Genomic DNA, 21,627 nt, shown 5'->3' on the forward strand with positions numbered 1-21,627 from the left:
GGCAAGGCGCAGGGAGGCACCAGGGACCCACAGCCCCGTGCACAAAGGGCCTGCAGCCCACTGGGGCCTCGGACGCCCACCCTGTACCTCTGCAGGTCCCTGGCGCTGCTGTGGGGGTGGGACAGCCAGGACTCAGCCCCAGGCTAATGAAAATATAGTCGGACTCTCAAAAACCTGGAGAGTCCCAGTCTCTTCCTGCAATCTGCGTAACAAAAGCCCAGCAGGGTAACAATGGTCCCCTTCTCCTGAGACCTCAGAACTCAGACTGGCTCCTGGAGTGAGGGGCTGGGAGCAGCTCCAACACACAGTGAAGTCAGAGCTCGGTTTCTGCAAAGCTGGCGAGGGATACAACATTCACAGCCCGGTAGAGGGAAGCAAGGGCGACAGACAGCAGAGCAAGCCCGCCTGAGGTAACACGGATGGCTCCTCTAAGGCTTGCGGGCTGAGAGCACCCCAGCCTTCCCTCTGGCTGCAGGGCAAGCCAGGGGGAAAGAGAGGAGGGGGCACACTGTGTCATCCTGAGGGGAGACGGGACTCCACTGGGGCCAAGGACAGTCAATGGCGGCTCATGTGAGTCATGTGCATTAGTTCAGGGCCATTCTAAACTTAAAGGCAAACAAACACACAACTTCCCCCACCCCCGAAGTCCCGGGCTCATAAAAGAACTGCTGGGATTTTTTGTCCCCTGGCTTGGGGCCTTCTGGGGCCCTGTCAGCCAACAGCTCCTCCAGGCAGTGTGAGCCCTGAGCCCTGGGCCCTGTCACAGGTTTTATCTCCTCCACTCCAGGAAAAGTGAGCACCTCTGCCCCAAGGCAAACATTTCGAGGGCACTATGAAGAACAAAGAGGTGGAAGCCATTTCCGAAGCCCCCAGTCTGGATTTGCAGGCCTGCCTAGTGCCGGGCAGTGCACAGAGGCAGCGCAGGGCCTGGGGCCCCGCAGCCTCAGCCTTGGCCGCCTTAGGAGCGCCTCGAGGCTGCGCGGGGCGGGAAGGAGTTAATTTAACTTCATCTTCCTTCAACATGAGGTCACCAGCTTGGCACACGGTGGCTATCTATTGACTCATTCAGCAGCTTGCTCCATTCTTCCACCTGATGGGGGACAGAAGCGACCCACCAGCGGCCCCCGGCTGGACGTGAAATCGTAAAGCAATTAATCAACACAGCTAAAAGGCCTGGCTGACAGGAGCAGGGCTGGCCACGCTATCTGTCAATGTTGCCGTGTTTATCATGGAAATCCGGCAGGGCCGGGGAGGCGTGCGTCTGTCCAAAGGCTGGAGCACAGGATGGCGCCCGCTGCTGCAGCTCCTGCTCCCGCACCGGCGCTTAGCACCTCAGTGTGGCTGGCATGGTGCCTGCCGGACTTCCTGTGACTGCTGCCACCGAAGGGCACAGAGACTGGGCAGCCAGTACAGCTCTGCTTGGCGTCTCCATTCTCGGTGTCTGCTGGGGTGGTTTTGTAGCTGGCGACATCCAAGCACACACGGGCTACCCTGTGGCCCTGATGGCTCCCTGCTGCAGGCAGCGGGGCCAGCTCCGGTTGTCGACCCACAGGTACCCAGAGACTCCAACTGCCTGGCAGTGACCAGGGTCTGGGTGGCACATGTACACATGCAGCACAGCAGTGCAGCACCAGCAGCGATGACTGGCACGTGTCAGCGGCAGCACCAGAAGTCACCACCTGCACCGTCCCCATGGCAGAGTGGCCTAGTCTCAAAGATGAGGTCCATGATGGAGATGAGGCCAAGGGAGCAGGAACACGCACACACACACGGTACCCGGCAGACTGAGCAGACCTTGGCCAAGGGGTGCAGAGCGCCCCACCCATGCCGAGTTCCACTGCTGTCACATTCCCTGCAACAGGAGCACCCTGAAACAGCTGAAAGGGATTTGGAGATGGAAGAATCTGAGCAACCCTGGGGAGAAGGCAGCATTTACCGCCTCCATGTGCGAAGGCGATGGGGAGTCCAGCCTCAGATGTGCACTCCACCGTGGCAGCGAGGCCCGCTTCACCCACATTTCCCAAGAGGCCTACAGGGGCAGGGGTCCCCAGAGGTGCAGCCCTTTCCGGGGCGCTGCCACCCTCCTAAGCAGCTCTCACCCAGGCTCCCTGTTAGCAGGGATGAGGTGTGGACATGGCCCATCTGCCTGTACACCCCTCCACGGAGGCCTGTTCCTCCAAGCATGGCGTCTGGAGCACAAAGCCCATCTGCTCATTTTTCTTTTTGTTTTTTTTTTTTTTTTGGTCTTTGTCCTTTTTATCGGTACCAGGGATCGAACTGCCTGCTTCCAAGGCAGGCGCTTATGCCGCTGAGCTAAATCCCCAGCCCCTATCTGCTCATTTTTCAACAGTAAAGATGAAAGAAAGCTCGAATCCTGTGAGTGACACCTGTGCCTGAAACCTCCCCCACACAAGTGCAACCATGCTGTGACAGCCCAGCCAAGTTCCCCACCGTAGGCCCGCAGGTCTGCTCACACTCGAAGCCCTGCCCATCGTGATGGGCCGAGTCGGACCCTGGACAGGGCTCCTACAGAATGCAGCATGCCACAGACCAGATGTCACAGCCCGCAGGATCTGGGTCCCCTCAGAGCAGCAGGCAGCAGAGAGAACCTGCATCGCTATGCACTCACCTTTGCCTATAACGAGGCCACACTTGTCCGCCGGCACGGTGTACGTGATCTCCTGGACGCCACCAGGGGCCCCCACGTTCCAGTCACCTCGGCCTCGGCCTCTACCTCGGGCTACTGCCAGGCTGCCAAAGCCGTCTCTTTCCTAAAAAGGACATGGGCTTGGTGACACATGTGCACTGCCACCAGCACCACCTCTCACCCTCCCCGGGAAGGAGGCTCGGTTGACGGTGTAACAAGGTAGTCCGCCCTAACTAAGCTAGCACCTTCCACCCCGGACCCACAGGTGTTGCAGGCCCACGCAAGGGGACAGTGCCCAGGGCCATGTGTGGCTGCGGGGTGGCCTGGACTCTGTGCCTGGGCCCATGGCCACGGGTTCTGAGCACAGCACCTGCACCTGCTGGCATTGGGACCCAAGCATTTCCCTCCCAGTTGCCACTGCTCTGCTCTGTGGCTGAGGCAGACACCAGAAGCTGGGGAGCTCTGGGCACCCCAAATGGACGCGTGGGGCAGGAGGGACAAGACAGTCCCCGGTGCCCTGTCAGGACGCCTGCACCAGTGAACATACAAAACAACTTCAGGAACCAGCCTGTCTCCTCCCGGAAAGCAGAAGGCTGCTGAGAGCAGCCGCGCAGGGTGGCTGAGGGAGCTTGGCTGCTGTGCTGCTCTGGGGCCCCGAGATGCCAAACCTGCCACACATGGCGCGTACACCTGGCCACGCCACAGGCTCCTTCATGCTAAGGGATGCGGGTGCGTGGCTCCCGCAGTGAGGAGATGCCTGGCAGAGTCCAGCATGCTGGGACAGGCAAACTGAACGCCACCCAGTCAGAGCCAGCAGGAGCAGACGCCAGAGCACTTTCCCTGAGCTCCGCTTTCACGCGAGACAACAGACAAGTAAAGCAGGCACCGGAGGGGTGGGGCTGAAGCTCGCACGCTGGGGACCGGCACACATAGCCAGCCCTCTCCCACTCAGCAGTGGCGGCACTCTGCAAAGGGTGCCACCCAAGCCCCTACACCACCGCTCAGCTCCCTCAGGACACCCTCCCTGCAGCTCTGACAAGGATCTCGGGGCCTTGCAGGGACACTCGGCAGCACGGGTCCCAAGGCGAGGCTGAGTCTGCCGCCAACCTAATGAGTCTTGTCTGTGCTAGCGCCAGGTGCTCCCGAGACAGCATCCCCTCCCCAGCCAGCACCGCAGCCCCAGCACGGCACGGTGGGGAGGGGAGTCACCCCAGCTGTGTGGCCCGAAGACAGACCGCACAGGGTGCCTGAGGAGGCGCCAGGGCTCTGGAGGGTCCCAGAGCTGTCCCTGGTTCCACAAAGGCCGGTAGGCAGGTGACTGCTGCCTGGCACGCTGGTCTACAGGGGACAGGCAGACCACAGCTGTGGACCCACCTGGGCCGTGAGGATCAGCTCGTTGATGATGTGCGCTGCGTGCTGACACCGGTCCGGGGGGCCCATGACCTGCGCTGCTCGCTCCGGACTCACCCCGTCATCTGCAGAGCAGGGAGAGAAGTAGGATTAAGGAAGCCCAGGGCGCGGAGGGGCCGAGGCTGACGGAGCGCCCAGCACTGAGGCCGGACCTGCGTGTGGAGCAGGGGGAAGGCAGGACGGCGCGATCACGTCTTTCTTTTCCCTATTTCAGGTCAGCACTCAGTGCTTATGCAAGGCCAGGTACAGCTATTTTAAGAAGACAGCCACAGAGAACGCAAGACTCAACACAGGCGGCCAAGGGAAAGTGAATGGAGGTAAGGCAGGCAGCTCTAAAGAGTCCTCCTCGCAGATTCTCTCTCTTTGGGGGATGAAGACAATATACACAATGAGGAAATTTCTCCCACAGAAGGAAGTTTATAAAATTTAAAGAAAAAAATATAAACATATGAGAGACTTACACTAATTTTTATTAATTCACTGAAAAGGTTTGTGCTTATATTGTTCGATCCATTTTTCACCTCTGCATCTACTAATCTAAGCAACTGTTTCAAAGTAACACTAACTGTATAATGCACTAACCATTGTTACTCTTCTATTGTCTTTTTTTTTTTCTGCTTGCAAGGCAGGCGCTTATGCCACTTTAAATCCCCAGCCCTATTCTATTGTCTTGATGTGAAATTTTGTATCAGTTTTTTTTTTCCTCTTAAAAAATTAGATATAGGGGCTAGGGATTTAGCTCAGCGGCATAACTGGCATAAGCGCTTGTGCTCATGAGTTTGATCCCCAGTACAAAAAAAAGAGAGATAATTTAAAGAACTAGGCATTGTGGTGTTTGCTTATAATCCCAGCACTGTGGGAGGCTGAGGCAAGAGGATCCCAAGCTTGAGCCCAGTCTAGGTAACTAGGCAAGACGGTCTAAAAGGGGAAAGAAAGAGACAGATGTGGGGCATGGGGGTGGGAAATACAGATCAGTGCAAAAGTCCAGGGTTCAATTCCCCAGTACCACAAAACACAAACAAACCTCCTCTAGGATGTTTATCCTTTCTTAGGGTTAAATTATCTCTGTATAAAATCAAACCAATACACGATTTTTAAAAAAACATCTTTGTTTAGGAAAACCACAAACTGGAGGCGCTATACTGTCCATGAGGGAAAAGCAGAAGAGCCTTCGCTGGAGGGCAGTGGTGCCTTGGTTTACAAACTCGTCTTTCCACATTCTGCTGGCAGAATTCGTTCCATCAAACCACAGCCCTTCCTCTATCCCTACCCCTACGCTCCGCCTTTGGCTGCAACCAGAATCTTGGGCTGAATTTGGTTCGCAATTTGGATGCTAAGTGCTGGATCCTGCAGCCAGAACCGCGGAGCGAATTTGGTTTGTGAACTGAGGCACCACTGGATGCGGGTGCAAGATGACAGGGCCAGTGCGTCCAGCCAAGAAGAGAAGAAACCCCGGTGACAGAAGGCTGTAACGGGAGGGAGACAGGACACAGCAGGGCACACAGGCTTCTAACAAAGCCCTCGGTTCCTTCCACTATGGCACTTCGAGAATCACCAACACCAACCTGGTTTAAACTGAATCCTCACACCAGCATCATTCTGGATCTTTTTGATCATTTCCCCATTTCTTCCTATTACGATCCCGACAGCGAACCTAGGCACGGACACCTAAGTACAGAGAAACAAAACCTCATCAGAGCATTCTTAAATCTGTCATTTTTTAAAAGGACATTTAAAAAAAAAGATAATTTGGTTTTCACAACAGTACAATTCTTTTTTTTTTTTTTTTTGTCTTTTTCCTTTTTATCGGTACCGAGGATCGAACTCATGACTACCTGCTTACAAGGCAGGCGCTTATGCCGCTGAGCTAAATCCCCCGCCCACAACAGTACAATTCTATAAACATAATAAAGGTGTTTTCCCAAGGAACAATACTGGTAATGACTGTGTTCTTGACAATGAAATATTCATCAAGTAAGTCTAAGCTTTGATCAAAAGTTATAAAATGAAGTCCAATTACACCACACACACTGATATATCAACGATCCCTCCTGCTTTCTTCATCTTTTGCACTGTAGTAAAAAACAGTACAACACCACCTGTCACCCGGCCATGAGTCCGCCAGGGACAACTGGTAACTGTGCTGGCACCGAACACCTTCCCAGGGCCGGAAACCACTGGGCTCTACACCAAATGTCTCCATTACCTGGCTCTGACCACCCCACAGGAACGCTCCCTCCCCAGCCCTGTCCCGTCTGCCTGGTCCAGATGTCTCTGTGGCCGGCTCACTGCTCTTGGGCCCTGTTTGCAAGGCCACCTGCGATGTGGCGTGCATCAGATGAAGGACACCTCCTCTGCGAAGTGGGCCTCCAGGCACTGTGATAGCAGATCACTTCGGAAAGCTAGACTCTGGTCTTCCCCCGAAGCAGCAAGCCTGCCTTCAGATCCGAACCCCACAGGCAGGGGAAGGGACCGTGTCCTTCATGCAGCGGGCTGTGCGGAGTTTCCCAGACTCGAGGATAGCCAGCTAACCCGCTCAGGGTCAGGACACTCCGAGAAGGGTGACCCAAAACTGCACAGGACTCGAGCGTACCTCTATGCTGCCTCCTGCCAGCCGGGAGCTGAAGTCGCCACGCACGCCCCGGAAGTCAGCCTGCTCTTTCTCTCGGACGATCTCTAGGACCATTTCTCTTGCTTGCTGTGTAAACACAAACACGAGCCATCAAGGGTCTCACTGCACCAGGTGGAGCTTGAGCTACAACCCTCCCAAAGCGGGCTTCAGACTCAGAGGGCACCCAGCTGGGGGGAGCTAAGTCAGCACAGTGCTTATGACCAGTGAGGGCTGCAGATGCCAGATCCTGGACAACGAGCTCTTCAGGTGGCCCAGAGGCCCATGCAGTCAGAGCCCAGCTCTCAAGTCACGATGCGCCAGCACAGCTGCCTGTGGTCAAATAAGGTTGCTGTGCCACAAGTCCCCTTCTGGAGGAGGTGGCTGAGGGCAGCGAGGTGACAAGACCCCAGGAGCGGCCTCACAGAGGCCATGCGTCAGTACAACTGGCTGGGGACAGAAGCAGGCTGCCAATGCTGGCAAGACTGCCTGCCTCCAGGATCTGATACATTTGAGGCAGCGTCTCCATCCTGTCCCCCTACCACGACTGCCGCACTTGGGGTCTAAAGCCAGGCGTGCAGTGTACAGTGCCACAGGCAGCACGGGAGCTGGGGCCGAGCGATGGCTCTGCAAAAAAACCAGCAACCGACCTGAACAGCAGCCAGAGCCCAAGGACAGGTAGAGAACGGAGCATGGACTGGACATGGGCTGATGACAGGGAGGCACTGCTCTTTCCCAGGCCTGGCACTGGGGATTGGGTCTGGATCTTCCTAGAGCTTGGAGTGAAATGTTACAGTGTCTGCTTATGATAAACGGTAGAGGAAAACTCTCTCAGCAGGGCGCCGAGCAGCTGAGGGCACGCGGTGGTTCACTGTACTGTCTACACAGCCTAAGTTCTTCCTAAAAGCTGGGGAGAGAAAAACAACCTCAACGTGGGAAATTACTTCTGCCAAATAAAGTGAATATGCAGTTTTGAAATTAAAAAATGCTGAAAAATCTTGGGCTATTGTTATTTTACGCAGTCCCAAGTGTCCAGAGGACACTTTTGCTCGGCACTTTCCCTGCAGGACACGAGCCCAAGTTGTGTTGGAGAGGGCTGCAGGGCAGACACCACAGGCCTCTCCTATGCTCCGCAGGGGCTCCAGGGCCTGACAATAGTGGGGCCCACGAGCTGTAATGGGGAGCAGCCAGCTGGACTCAGCGCAGCCTGACAACCTGACCTTTTAAAACTCCGGCCGTCCTGGGGGCTGGATCCAGAGCCTTTACGCTACTGCACCTACGCCCTTTTGTTAAATTTTGAGACAGGGTCTTGCTAGTTCCCCAGGCAGGACTGGAATTTATGATCTTTCTGCCTTAGCTTCCCAGAGTGGGTGTGCAGGGGTGTGTCACCATGCCCTGCTCTGCAATCTAATTTCCTAAAAGCACCCCTACCCCATTTAAATGTGACGATGGGGAGGAAGGAGAGGAGTCACATCTCTAAGGCCCGAGGAAGCCCACTCACCAGCGCCCTCAGTCCTACACTCATGAGTGGATCACAACCAGCTCAGCAGACCAAGGAGGCCAAGAAGCCCCAGGGCTCCAAAGCCACCGGCTGGTGGATATTGGCCAGCTCTCCAAGCTCGCACTGTGGAGCGGCTCTGATGCAGCCAGGGGAGGTGGGCGGCAGGCGGAGCCCTCGCCTTCCACGAGGATAGGTGTAGCCCATCCGCACTCCGGATGGCAGGGGGAGGGTGGATGGGTGAAGGCCAAGGCCTCAGGCACAGAGGCTTGTGTGAGGCCACAGCGTGCTCACATAGCTCTGGCCTGTGTCCACCTTGCACTGCCTCAGATGGGCCGGGGTGGGCTGAGAGGGACCAGATCAGAAACCCAAGGCAGTGCTACAGCAGACGACCTGGGGCCAACCTGACCGGCGCCGGTGACCATAGCCAGTGCCCTTACGGACACAACCTGGAGGTCCACCTACTCATGCCACGACTGAGCATGGGACACATGCCCAGTGGAGACAAAGGACCGAGCTCTTCTCCAATCTGAGTGTGGCTCCAAGCCAGGGAGCAGTGTTCCCGGCATCACCAGGCCTGCTGAGGGGGAGCACACGTCTCAGGATGTGAGATGCAAGCCCAGACCAGCACCAGGGGACAGCCCCACACCCAGGACCCACTGCCCCAGCATCTTCCCTACCTGCACTTTAAAGGGGTCCCCAGTGATGCGGAGAGGCTTGTCTGTGCCTGTGGGCAGCGGGCCATCCTGGATCATGACCATCTTCACCCCTGCACGCTCCTGTGGGGACCAGCATAGCCCTTACTGTCAGGGACGTGGGATGGCTGGGCCCCGTCCCTCATGCACCGGGGCCCCACCCATCACAGCCACTGTGGCTGTGCCACCTGGCCTGTGGAGCTGGCTTCTGGGAACCACACGATAGGTTGGCGAGACAATAGCCAAACGGAACTCAAAATGGTTTTCCAAAAACAGTTCTCCCTCCTCTGGGTCCAGTGCCCAGAATACCCAGCATCAGTGAGCCCCATTCAGCCTACACGATGTGGAGTGCTTTCTTCCCCACAAGCCCACTGTGGGGGCAGGCCGCCACACTGCAGCACAAGGGGCTCCTGGGCAGGCTGCCACAGCGCCAGGGCCTACTGGCAGGAGGCTGAAACTCACTTCCGGACCCCAAGTCCTCAGTGCTGGGGTCCCCAAGGAGACCGTCTTCTATGGTCCAGGACTGGGCTTCCAATCGCGTCCCACAGCCAGACTCACCACTCCCCTGCACCCGCAGTGCCCCAAAGCTCAGAAGTCCAGACGTGTGCCCAGCTAATGTGGCAGCGCTAGAAACAACTCACAGACACCTGTTTCCAGCCACTCTGTCACCAAGTGTGGTCACTCATGTGGCCCAGACCTTGTCAGGGATATTAAGCTCGGAAATGTGCCTGGACCCTGGTGCCCTAGCTGAGGCATCCTGGAGCACACACCGAGCAACAGCAGTGAAACCTTGGGTGTCACACCAGCTCTGCCAGAGGCAGGCGTCCTCTCCAAGACCAGCGCAAGGTGATGAGGGGCGTGGCGGGCCAAGCACCCTACTCCAGCACTGCCCCCATAGTGATGATGTCACTTGGGGTGCAGCGTGCCAAGCAGAGCCTGGTGCTGAGAGCTCACAGGGTCCGAGTGGGATGGAGTACGGGAGCTCAGTTAGACCACTGCTTGGGGCTGTGGGGCTGGCGTACCTGCAGCTGCTTGATGGTCTCTCCTCCTTTCCCGATGACCAGGCCCACTTTAGACGCAGGGATGAGAATCTCCTGAACCGTGCTGTTGCCTTCTGCGTCACTGTGAAAGCCAGGGCCATTCCGGCAGCGGTCCACGATCTGGCCCAGGAGCCGCTTGGCTTGTCTTTGGGAGGGAGAAGAACCACAGCAGGGTTAGCACTGAACACCTTGGTCCACGGGAGGAGTGCAGGAGGCGTCAGGGCGTGCTCCAGCCAGTTCCAGCTCTGCCCAAAAGCCCGGAGCCTCTCTGCCGTGTGCCACTCCCCGAGCTGCAAGTCGGAAGCCGCTGCTCTGCGGAGCCTCACCTGTGCCCGCTCACATCCCCCAAAGAGTGGCTGCCTCCGGCTAAATGCTGGCTGCTCTGGTGACAGGGACATCATCCTCTTTCCCTGCTTCTTCCCCAACCCGGTTAACTCTCGCAGAATCAGCACACCCCATGCGTTTGTTTAGAAAGGCAGGTGAGAGAGCAGTGAGAGGCGGAAGGAAGAAAGCCAGGGTTAGTAGTCACTGTCGGACCCCACTCCCCATGAGACTGCCCTGACGTCCACACCAGGGTGGCCAGCCCACTTGGCGCCCACTCACGGACACCTGCTCCGTGCAGCCCAGCAGGATCCTGAGCCTCCCATGCCAGTGTCAGGAGAGAAACCGTCCAGCGGCCACAGTGTGCCCAGCCCACCCATGTCATCTGTTGGGCCAGTTTCTTCCCTTTTCTGCACCAGAATCTTTCCTGGCTGTTATTTGCAAAATTTCTCCTTTAAATCACTGTATGTCATCTATATTTTGATGCCTTTGACAGAGAAAAACTCAGTCCTTCAATGGGCTGCTACACACTCCCTGGAGAAAACAGTGTCTCCCCCCAAGTTGTGATCCCATCGCCCGCTGCCTGGGTTGGTGTGAAGCAGGAATGTTAGCAGAGCTAGAAGAGAGGAGGGAGAGACAGGACACAGATGCTGCCTTTGTAGTCTCTGCGCAGGGAATCACTCCACGTAGCTTGTCAGATACAGAGGCTTTTTAATATTTTGCTAGCACACTAGATTAACCTGTGCTGGAAGAAAGAAACGCCTGGACTCCAGCAAAACCATCCCGTTTGCCCTCTCACGCACACCTGCTAGCAGTATTTATTCTGGTTCACCACTTGCAATGCTGCAGCAGAACAAGAGAATTTAAACTCATCTAGACTTCCTGAGAAACAGAAACAATAAAACAACCGTACCTAGTGAGCCAGACATAATATTAGCGCCCTGTCCCATACGTAGTGCCATTCAAGGGATGAGAGGAGGACGGGGGTGGGGTGGGTGGGGATGTGATTAGAGTCGGAACAGCCCTTCTCGGGAGGCTCCGGGGTCAGAGCACCTGCATCCGGCACGCAGCTCTACGCGCGTGGCACCCAGAGGGGCAATGCCCATTTTAGGACCAGCACGAGGGCCCTGAGGTCAAGAGCCCTTTGGGGGGTCCATGAAGCCCTCTGAGCAGAGCAAGACCACGCACGAAGGATTTATTGGGTTGGCTAATGTCCGGAGGATAACAGGCTCAGCCCCAACAGGACACCTGGGCCAGGCCTCTGCAGCCCTCTTGAGCCTGCCCAGGAAAGGGGTGCTAACAGGAAGGAGGAAGCCAGTCAGCACCCTCGGGTGGGCAGACATCTATGCCCAAGCAGACCCTGCCTCGCTTGCGGGGGAGATGTTAGGACAGCTGAGAGGCGCTCCACAGGGTGAGGGAGAGAGGCAACACCTCAGGAAGGTGACAGAAAAGTTCCCCTGGTGTGGCGACCTCCCAGCCTTTTCCTACAGGAGCCTTTGCTGGGCGGCCAGGCTGCAGCACAGACCGCTGAGGGTTTGGTCACCATTCTGCCCTTCCACATCTCCCCACTTGGGGAAGGAGGAAGAAGAGTGAAAGGAAAAAGTAAATAAAACAAACTTACTCAATACTTTCTGGGGTTCCGGTAAGTACACAGGGCCTCTCTGGAATCCCAGAACTCTCTACAAGAAGAACCAAGAAGATGAGGTGTTGTTGGTGGGCATCAGGCAGTGGGGCTCTGCCTGGCACAGACTGGCTCTCCGGGCCCGGTCCCCCAAAGACAGCTCGCCTCGCCGGGGACAGAACTCAAGCTGTTCTCAGAGGAGAAACGAGTTGCTGGGGAGTCAGGAGGACGCAGCAGAGGGCTGTGGCTGGTCCTAAGCCCTGGCCCCGGCCTCAGTACCCCCAGGGCCACCAATGGTGCTGGCCCCTGGCTTCTCTGCTACAGACCACTCTGAGGCACACCAGTAAGGAGCCGGGGGCAGCACGTCAGAGCCGATCCCTGGTGGCCACACGCCTGTCCCCCGAGCCCAGCCACACTGTCTGTGACTGGCCCTGGCCGTCTGACAGAGATGCAAACCTTCCTTCCCCACAGCATGCGGGATGCTCTCGGTTCCAAAAGGCTGCTTTTCAAAAACCTTTCCTCAGAAAAGAGAAACAACTAGTAGCAGTTACTGCCTTAGAGACACTCTAGTGAATATTTTGTAAAATGACAAACATGTTTCTAACCAAGTATTCCCAGGCCCCTTCCTTCCCACTGCAAAAATGTGAAACTCAAGTAAGATGATAAAAGTGCAAATAAAATAAAAACTGCTCTTCAATCTGTCTCTCTGTACCACACAGGCCACGCTGGCCCTGCTAGAAGTGTGTCTGACAGCCTGGTCTGGCCAGAACCCGAAGCTGTCCTCTCTCCACAAAGGGGTGGGTGGGATGGTCTCATCCAGGGGAGCCAGTGTGCAGTCCCCAAGAGTGACCCCAAAGCCAGGGGACTCCCAAGGCCCCACTCTGCCTGGCGTAACATTCTGGTGCAGAAAACGCAGCCCTAGGCAGCAGCCTGTCACGGCTTTGCTCCAGTGCCCCTGCGGGAGCCAACTCCAGAAGCACAAAGAACTGGCAGCGCCCCGATACTCACCTACACCCCAGACCTCGGAGGACGAGCGAGAGTACTGAGGCTGGAAACATTTGCAAAATATGGCTTTCTACTGAACTGAGATCTGTGAGAAAGAAATCTTACCTGAAGCAATTTGAATTTTGCAACCAGATTCTGCTTGAATCCGTGAAATCTGCTCACCTCCCCTGCCAATAACTGAAACAAATTGAACAGGATCAGAACACAGCTCCGGCTTACACTAAACCACGCACATATAGCTTAATGAATTCAGCAAACATTACACATGGCTCGCAGCTCACAACAAGTCAAGCTGGTCTCTGCAAGCCCACACGCACTCCCCACAGGCACCCGTGAAACACAGTGGACAGACAGAGGCCAGCGAGGAAGGAAAGGATGGGGTGCGCATCCTTGCCCTGCACTCAGGGCTCTCCTGTGGCCAGAGAGACCTGCAGCACTCAGGGCTGTGCAAATGCATGCGAGAAGTTTCCGACTATGGCTATGGCTATGGCTAAGGCTTACGTGAGAGAGATCAGAGCAAACAGGACAGACAGCAGCGAGGGAAAGTGAGGGTAAGGCAGATACTTACTGAACCCAACCATTTTATCCGGCACTTTGAATTCTTCCGTTATGACCGCCCTAAAAACAAAAACATTTTGGAAAAATTGTAGAATAAAAAATTCCACAGCTATTTTAGATTCTCAAATTTCTCGTGCTGGTGATGTTGTCAGACTTGAAATAAGTGATGCTGGCAGACCAATAAACTGCCAACCTTGGTAATGTTAGCTAATGAAGCCCCTGGCAATTGCTCCTTGAAAAGAGCAAGCCTCCATCTTCTCCCATCAGAGGAGGAAACTGCTGGGTTTTCTGAATCATTACCTCCCCTAGGAGCTGCCGCTGCCTCGCACAGCTGCTCCCGGCTGCCTGGTTTACCCCTCACTAGGTCCTCCCTGGCACCTGAGCCATCATCCACAGGACCTTAAAGGTCCTCTGGAGTCCGAGGAGTCCTCTCCAGAGGATGGCTTCCCTCCCGGCCTCCCCGCAATTTATCTGCATCTTGTAGGTGAGGTGCTTCTGAGGGAACGAGCACCCAACAGGGGCCTACTCGGTGTGAGCAGGAGGGGGGACACCTCCCTCACCTGTGAACCAGTCCACTAACCACCAGCTTGTCCATTCTGTGTCTTTGCTTTCTTTTAAACTACTGCACTGGCTCTTTCAAGCAAACCTTCAAATTTGCCATACACTGTACTCTGGACAATATCCAATTTGCCCAACACCCCAGAAAGCAATTAAATCTAAACATTTAACTTGGGAGGAAGCTAAATGCAAGTAGTTTTTTTTTAAAAAAAAGCAAGCATTTTTAAACATCTCTCACACAGCTGGATTTTTACCCATCATGAGGACTGAATAAAGTGCACAGTTTTCGGGAAAGTGCGGCACTTAGAAACAATGCAGCCCTGTAAACAGCATTTGCCACTCCGTCACTGTGACGGGATCAAACAGTCTCCCTCGTGCAGTTCACGTACCCAGCCCGTGTGCAACAGGGCTGGCTCTGCTGGCTCTCTGGGGACGCACGCCCTCGCCCCAAGTCAGCCCTGCGGCCTGACACCTCGCAGCAGACATCAGGGGCTGTCAGCCTGTGTGCCTTGGCTGCCCTGCAGGTGACAGCAGCCTGGTGTGGAGGCCCGGCTGCCGCTCCCATTGTGTGTCACACGAGCTGTCTCCTCTCAGAAGACGGCACTTAGGGACTGACCACAGGCCTTCCAGGCACCGCACTGGGCAGTTTCCAGGCCTCTGGGACCCTAAGCAGGCTCTCTGGGAAAAGGACATCCCGAGGTGACTGCTGTGGGCTTCCTGGAAGGAAGGGCCCTTTTTAAAGGGGAGGCTGAGGCTGTCTAAGGCACCAAGCACTGTCACCAGGGAAGTTAATGCCCTGCTATGGTGTGACAGGAAATCCAGGGCCTGATGCTAGCAGCCTCATTTACATTATTTTAATTAATTAATTAAGCCTGGGATAAATGTTTTGGTTAGCTGATGTCTGGTTATTAAACTCTGCCAGAATTCACGTAGAATGCAGAGGACAGAGCTGTGACCTCATGAGAAAGAAACCAGCACAGAGCCCCATCCCCCTTTTAAGGACGATACTGTGACAACAACTAGCCTGTGTCACAGGCTGGCTTTTTAACCGCTCAGTCATCTTTATGCACAGTCAGTGGAAGGCTGTGAGGGGAGACAGAGGCGGAGGACCACGGTGCCGGCTGAGGCGCTGCATGTCCCAGTGGCCAGGGAGCTGGCATTCAGCACCTGGAGTGCTCTGTGATTCCAGGGCCTCACGCTCTGGATGGAAGGTGTTCAAGGCTCGTAAGCCACGGGCAAAACCCTGACACTGGATGGACAATGTTTCCCTCTCTCCTTTAAAATTAACTGTGTGTCACCAGAAGCCTAAGCGGCTCAGCACTCAGGGTGCTGGGAACCGCTGCACCCCGGGCCGTTCCCAAGGTCTCTTCCTTCTCCCGCCCCCTTCCTGGGCTCGCATGTCTCGGAAAGGCTCAGAGAAACGGAGCCCGTGGTTTCTCACACTCCCAACCTCTGACTTCCTAACACTCCAGTACAGATGGCCGATCAATAAACAATTAGAAATGATCAATAAATAATAAAACATAACCCACTGCTTACCTTTGATGTACCAAGGCCCCTAACTGGTTACCTACTGTGGCAAAGAGAAAAGAGAAAAGAAAAATCAAAGCATTAGCACGGATAAACTAACTTCATCCTTACACGAGTTCTTACCATTTCAGGGGGAGAAGAGCTAGGCAGGAAGAAAGCAAACAGTAATTTAGGCTCAGTGGCTGCAATGAATGCGTTACATGATATGAAACCGGAGGGGAGGTCGCCATCAACACAGCCTATAGTCCAGCGTCCAGCTGAACGCAGGATAAGAAATCGATCCGGGTGTCCACATGCTGAGCAGCCTGGGAGAAAATCCTGCCTGCCAAATCCCTCCACTTCCTGCCTCCCTCCTGCCTGGGACCCCAACTCAATGGAGAGCCGGAGGACAGGGCTTCTTCACTCGCTTTTAAAAACAAATGAGAAGATTTAACCTCCTCGGAAGCATTGTTAGAGGCTGCTCCGCGGCAGCTGTAGTTCCTAAGAACATGCACATATGTTCCTGGTGGCCGGGGGAGAAGCCCCCACCGCCTCCTCCCCAGCCGGGCCCACGGCTCCGATCTGCACGCAGTGGACGTTAAGAACGCACAGCCGCCTCTCAAGCCCATTTCACAGAGACAACAGCGCCAAGCAGGTTCTCATTATTAAAACGGACTCTGTAATCACATTCCCACAAAACCACTTTAGCTACGCTTTTTGTTCCAGTTTCTCCTCTTTCAGCTATTGATGAGTGTCTCCTTCACCAGCCACCAGCAAAAATGATTCTGTGGCATTTCTCTTTTGAAACACACAGCTCAGGAAATATAGTCAACCGACAATAAATAAGTACAAACCCCAAACATACTGCAAAGAACTGAATGCACCTTTCAAGATGCTAAAAAGAGCATTCGAATACACAGTTCTGAAGAAAATTATTAAAGAACAAACAAGAGGTAAGCTGGAAAGGACCCATCGCATCAACTTCAGGACAGAGAGCAGAGGTCTGACACAGGAAATACACAGCTCCCCTGCTCTTCCTGTTCAGACACAGTCCTGTCATTCAGCCTGGACAGCAGCAGATCAGAGACAAAAGCACAGACGCAGATCATGACATTCTGAGAGATGAAAAAGCACACAGAAACAATACTAGCAAAAGTAAGCAGAGCTACTAAGCTTGCTGAAATTATACCTGCGTACTCCTTCTGGATCAATAGCAAGATAATGGTCTACAGTCAAAATATTGACACTATATACGTTAATCTGCTTATCTCAGGGATAAGGGAATTGTTTTCTGACTTTTAAAATGTTCTTCTTGCATACCTACTTTGAATATAACAAATGCTCTTGCTTGGGATAGAGTGTGCTCAAGATTTCCATTTCACTCCAAAACTGAACTCTCTCCAGCTTAGGACAGGCCACGCCTCACCCAGAGGAGGACGGTCTACCACTGAGGGCATAGGAAAGAAGCCCAACACACAGAGATACCGAGGCAGCTCACCTGTGGGTCAAACGCAACCCCCCGCCTGCCTCAGGACTCATCCTCCAGAGGTAAAAGATCCACTGACGACCCTGGCGCTGGACGTCCAGGACCAGGAAGCCAAAGCAGAGCCGCCCACCAACCAGGCCCCTGGCCACCGCTGGCTAGGTCAGAGCCAGTAAACAGCCCGCAACCTTCAGATTCGGCAGTCTCAGCAGAGTTGCAGGAACAGAGCGGAGGGCAGTGCCCCCATGAGACTCAGGGGGACAAGCAAGGACCTCTGCTCAGAAGGCATTTGCAATTTTGCACTCACCATCAACATGCAAATTCCTTCCCACTGACAAAGCATACACTGTAACAATACCATTTCTACACTCCGCTCTTCGAAGGCAAGGGCCAGGTGCACAGGGAGATGGGCAGTAAAACTGTGCACAGAGAGGGACTGCAGAGGGCCATGCCACCCAGGAGAGAAATCAAACCAGGTGCACGCTGTGCCCCAAGGCTTAAGTCCCCTCCCCTAGGACAGGTGACATTTGGTGCCAAAACCTGAAAATCAGCACAGCCATGAGAGACCCCAGCTCACACGGCAAAGGCGTGTCCAGCTCCTGGAGCAGGACCTCTCCTCCATCCTCCTGGGGGATGGGTGAGGCAGGAGGCCCCAGGAAAACCCAGCAAGTTCAGTTTCATGGTAAGTGCAGTCATTTTACTGCAAAGGAGGAAAATGCTGAATAAAATCAGCCCTGCTAACCTCCTGCTAACTGTGCGAGCTGGCCACCAAGGCCTCATCCTCTTCCCAAGTCCCTTAGCTCAATTCTAGCACAGCCACGGCACGGGGCGGGTGCCTTTATCCTGCATGCAACATAATGAGAGGCTGCCTGCGCTGCGCTGCGCCTGCAAAATGGTTCTCACAGAGAACGAGTCACCCCACAACATACCAAATCTTTCCCAAAGAGTACTCCTTTGCCAATTTCAATAATGCTCAAAAAAAAAAAAAAAAAAAGAAAAAAAAAAGAAAAAACCCCCAAACCAGTCAGTGCCCAGAGATATGAGGGAAGAAGGAAAACGCCTTTCCTTTTTCTTCTCCCGAAGTTATTACTGGGCAACAAGGCCAGCTTTCCAATAGGGGCTAACCCTAAGGGTCACCCACTGGCCCCACACTCCCTGGTCGGGTCAGCACAGGTGAGCAGCCCAGCGAGGGGTGGCACTCTCTGTAGCTGCCAAACCTACACCAAAGGAGTCCCGTGGCCTCTGATTACTGCAATGGATGACACTTTCCCAGGCCCTGTCGGAGGTGGTGACACCCAGCGAGCTGGGGTGACACAAAGGCTTCCTATGTCTTGCTGCTTCCCAGAGTTCAGCCTGAAGGCCCTTGGCAAGTAGCCTGTTACTAATTTTGCAAATTATTTATTTTTCAAAAGCAAGAGAAAATTCAAGTTTATCTCAACATTGTGGCTCCTCCTGGCAGTCAGGTGCCCCCGCAGCCCCATCAGGTGCCCAAGGCCACCGCCACCTGCTCTCTTCAGCAGCATCAACTTGCCCTCTGATCTGCAGGTGTCAAGCACCGGGCCAGGCCTGGGGATGCAATCGTGGAGGAGCCACTCTGTGCCCGCCAGAAGCTGAGACCCAAAGGAGGCCGAGCTGGGATGCAGAAGCCCAGAAGAGTGCAGGGCCGAGGCCTTGCCCCAGGAGCAGCCAGCCACAGGACACTAACTCCAGCTAGTGAGAGGACACTGACCCCACAGCGTCTATTGCAGCAATGGGCTCACTTTGATGTGAGCCGGTAAAACCAAGACAGGGAGTCAGAAGGCGCTTTGGAAATGACAGAAAACCATGCAACACGAGAGGGGCGTGGACTCCACACACCTTGCGGTCACCTGTGCTTTAATATGCGTATACCAACGGGCTGGGATGGAAAGTCACTCACGTACTCAGACTGCCAGTGACTCTTGCTTACAGGTGAGGAACAGGCTCGGAGACAGTAAGCCACCTCCTCAGAATCGCACAGCTGACGACTGGCAGAGTTGGGGTTGCCCCCAGCTCTGCTGTAATCTGGCTGTGACTGGGCATCCCTTCCAGGCGGCAGCACACAGCTCCCACTGCGCTGTGCTCTTCCTCCCCCCTGCAGACCCCCTTCAGGGCTCCACCCCAGTCCCTGCTGTCTCTCACCTACTGTGCACCCCAAGGTGCTGGCCGGCCTTTGTATGCGGTGGACTTCCTGGAGCTGTGTCCAGGCTGCTACTGCATTGCCAGTTCCTTTTTCCTGCTCAGTAATATTCCACGGCACAGCTGACAGGGCCATTTGGCCCTTTTTCCGCTGAAGGACATGCATCCTGGGGAGGGGTTGCTATGAACACAGCTGCCACAGGTTTGTGAGAGGATTTTATGTGGACATCATGTTTTCATTTCCCAGGGATGAATACTCAGGAGTGTAACTGGGGGCCGTATGGGAGGTATGTGTGTAGCTGTGTAGGACTGCAAAACCCTTTTCTGGAGAGCCCATGCTGTCAAGGGCAGTTTTAGAGAGCTGCTTGGGTGACTCATGTCCAGCTAGGTGGAAAGCTGCTCTGGCTAACCTACTCCCTAAGAGCTCTGAAAACATAGAGATCCCCGTGAACCCCTCGCCCCCATTGGGCCGAGAGGCCAAGCCCACGCCGGTGCTGGCTATGAGCTGGGGTCACACTCTGACCAGGCACTGTGCATGGGATTCCCACAGGAAACATCCACTACTCCGCACATCGGCCAAGCACCACCACCACTCAGCTCCCGAGTCAGCAGCAAAGAGTCACTGAGTCCCCATCTGAGGACCTCGAACCTGCTCAAGAAGGGCGAGGAGCCAGCAGACACAGAGGCCTCCCGCAGCAGCCTGAGGGCGAGTGCTCGGGCATGAACTCGCCTCTCCTGCCCGGATCGGGCTCCACCACTGCTCTGCACCCTCCAGTAGCCACCCGACAGGAGAGAACTGGCAGCGCAGATTTCCACTGCCCCTCCCCAAGGCCAACCACTGGAGAGTGTGGGCCCAGGCCAGGCAGCAGCAGCCATCCTGGTCCTGGTTGCTGCCAGCTCTCCTCATCTCCTGCTTTTTTAGTTTTATTTTGGGACAGAATCTCACCTCACTTACCAGGTTCCCCTCAAACCTGAGCCCTTCCTGCCTCAGCCCAAGAAGCTGGGATCACTCGTGTGTGCAACAGCTGGCTCTCACCCCTCTTATCAACCTTTCTGCTAGGCACAGAGGCACATGCCTGTAATGCCAGCCTTTGAAGGCAGAGGCAGGAGGATCTTGAGTTCAAGGCCGGTATAAACTATACAATGAGTATCTGTCTCAAAAGCAAGGAATAGAAGCGAAAGGGCTGGGGGCATGGCTCAGTGTTCAGGGTCTAGGCTCACCCACAGCACAGAAAAACAAACAAAACAGTCCACTCCCCAAAAATCAACAGACAAAAACATTTCCTTTTCACTCCGCTTTTTCCTTCTCTTTGCCCTATGCCACGAGGGCTGAAACAAGACCTGAGAAGATTATAAAACTGTTTTCTTCTAATCTTCCTATAAGCATTTCATTTGATAGTACACCCAAAAAAAATCTTCCTTCACCTCGGAAAACACTGTTAAACAAAGTGAAGCCACTGGTGTGTCAGCACTTAGAGGACTGAGACAGGAGGATCTCAAAGAGCTCAAGACCAGCCTGGCCTGCAGAGACCCTGTTTCAATGAGCCAAATCCTCGGCAATGCGGTGCCACACCAAAGAGCACCAAAGCCATCCTTGGGGGGGAGGCAGGTCTGCGTCACAGTCACCTGGCGGGGGAAAGCCCCACTCACCCCCGGACTGTCCTAGGCAGAAACCCCAGAGGCTGCACGCCCTGTGAGGAATGCTGAGGGGACATGGTGGCCTCTCCAGTGTCCCTCAGCTCTAGAGTGAACACGAGGTCACCTGGCTTCTGAGGGCCAAGGACAGCAAGGCGAGAAACCCTGCCATGCTACAGGAGACTGGTCAGGCACAGCAGTGTCTCTTCCCTAACCGAGGCTGAGCAAGTGTGAGGACCCCGAGAAAGCGCACACAAGCCTGAGGGCAGCTGCCCACGGACACTGAGCCTGGCCACGCTGGCTCACCTGTGTGGGTGGCATTCCTGTAGCCCCAACTACCTGCTGCCCAGGGCTTTAGGGAACCGCATGCCCACCGTGGTGAATCTGCGGCAGCCAACGTGGAGCTGACCTGTCCTCTCCATCTAGTGCCCGCTCCTTAGAGGTGAGCACCAATGCCAGCCACAGTGAGAAGGCAGGCAGGGCCGCTCCTCCTTGCACTCCCTGTGCTCAGGAACGGGGGTCCCTGCCACAGAGACTCCAGTCCCCGCACAACAGAGGAGGGGACAAATGGGCCACTGTGCAACCAGACAGCCTGTGACTGAGTGCTCCCAGGTGAAGTGGGTGGGAGGCTCACAGAGAGGGGAGGGCTGGAAGGGAAGGGGAAGCAGCAGCTGTGCCCAGCCAGGAGCCCCGAGCTCTGCAGGAGGAAGCTGCAGCCGCCCCACCAGGCAGAAGGCGGCCAGGGCGAAAAGATCTACACCGCTCCGGCAGCTGGAGCTCACATCGCCCTATGAGAGGACGCAAACAGGTCAGACTGGCTCCAGTGCAGCAGGCAGATGGTGGCAGATGGGAGCACGCGCCAGCGAGAGCAGGGCAGGATTC

General features: G+C 55.2%; 1 protein-coding gene across 5 annotated transcripts in view; it reads right to left on the reverse strand.

The window, feature by feature from the left end:
• Positions 1-21,627, reverse strand: part of Fubp3 (far upstream element binding protein 3) — a 42,944-nt gene that overhangs the window by 5,174 nt on the left and 16,143 nt on the right. For 4 of the 5 annotated variants that reach the window (XM_003470939.5, XM_013153489.2, XM_063244276.1 and 1 more), the window contains 10 exons: positions 15,501-15,534; positions 13,414-13,463; positions 12,951-13,022; positions 11,841-11,898; positions 9,881-10,043; positions 8,844-8,942; positions 6,651-6,755; positions 5,623-5,725; positions 4,022-4,122; positions 2,630-2,771 (listed from right to left, as the gene is read on the reverse strand). In XM_003470939.5, coding sequence (XP_003470987.2) covers positions 2,630-2,771; positions 4,022-4,122; positions 5,623-5,725; positions 6,651-6,755; positions 8,844-8,942; positions 9,881-10,043; positions 11,841-11,898; positions 12,951-13,022; positions 13,414-13,463; positions 15,501-15,534 — 927 coding nt within the window. The remainder of the gene's footprint in view (positions 1-2,629; positions 2,772-4,021; positions 4,123-5,622; positions 5,726-6,650; positions 6,756-8,843; positions 8,943-9,880; positions 10,044-11,840; positions 11,899-12,950; positions 13,023-13,413; positions 13,464-15,500; positions 15,535-21,627) is intronic. The other variant, XM_013153488.3, reaches the window with a different exon arrangement.

This window comes from Cavia porcellus, unplaced genomic scaffold (genome assembly GCF_034190915.1).
Source record: "Cavia porcellus strain 051 isolate PalLab524CR breed Dunkin Hartley unplaced genomic scaffold, mCavPor4.1 scaffold_49, whole genome shotgun sequence".
Taxonomy (NCBI): Eukaryota; Metazoa; Chordata; class Mammalia; order Rodentia; family Caviidae; genus Cavia; species Cavia porcellus.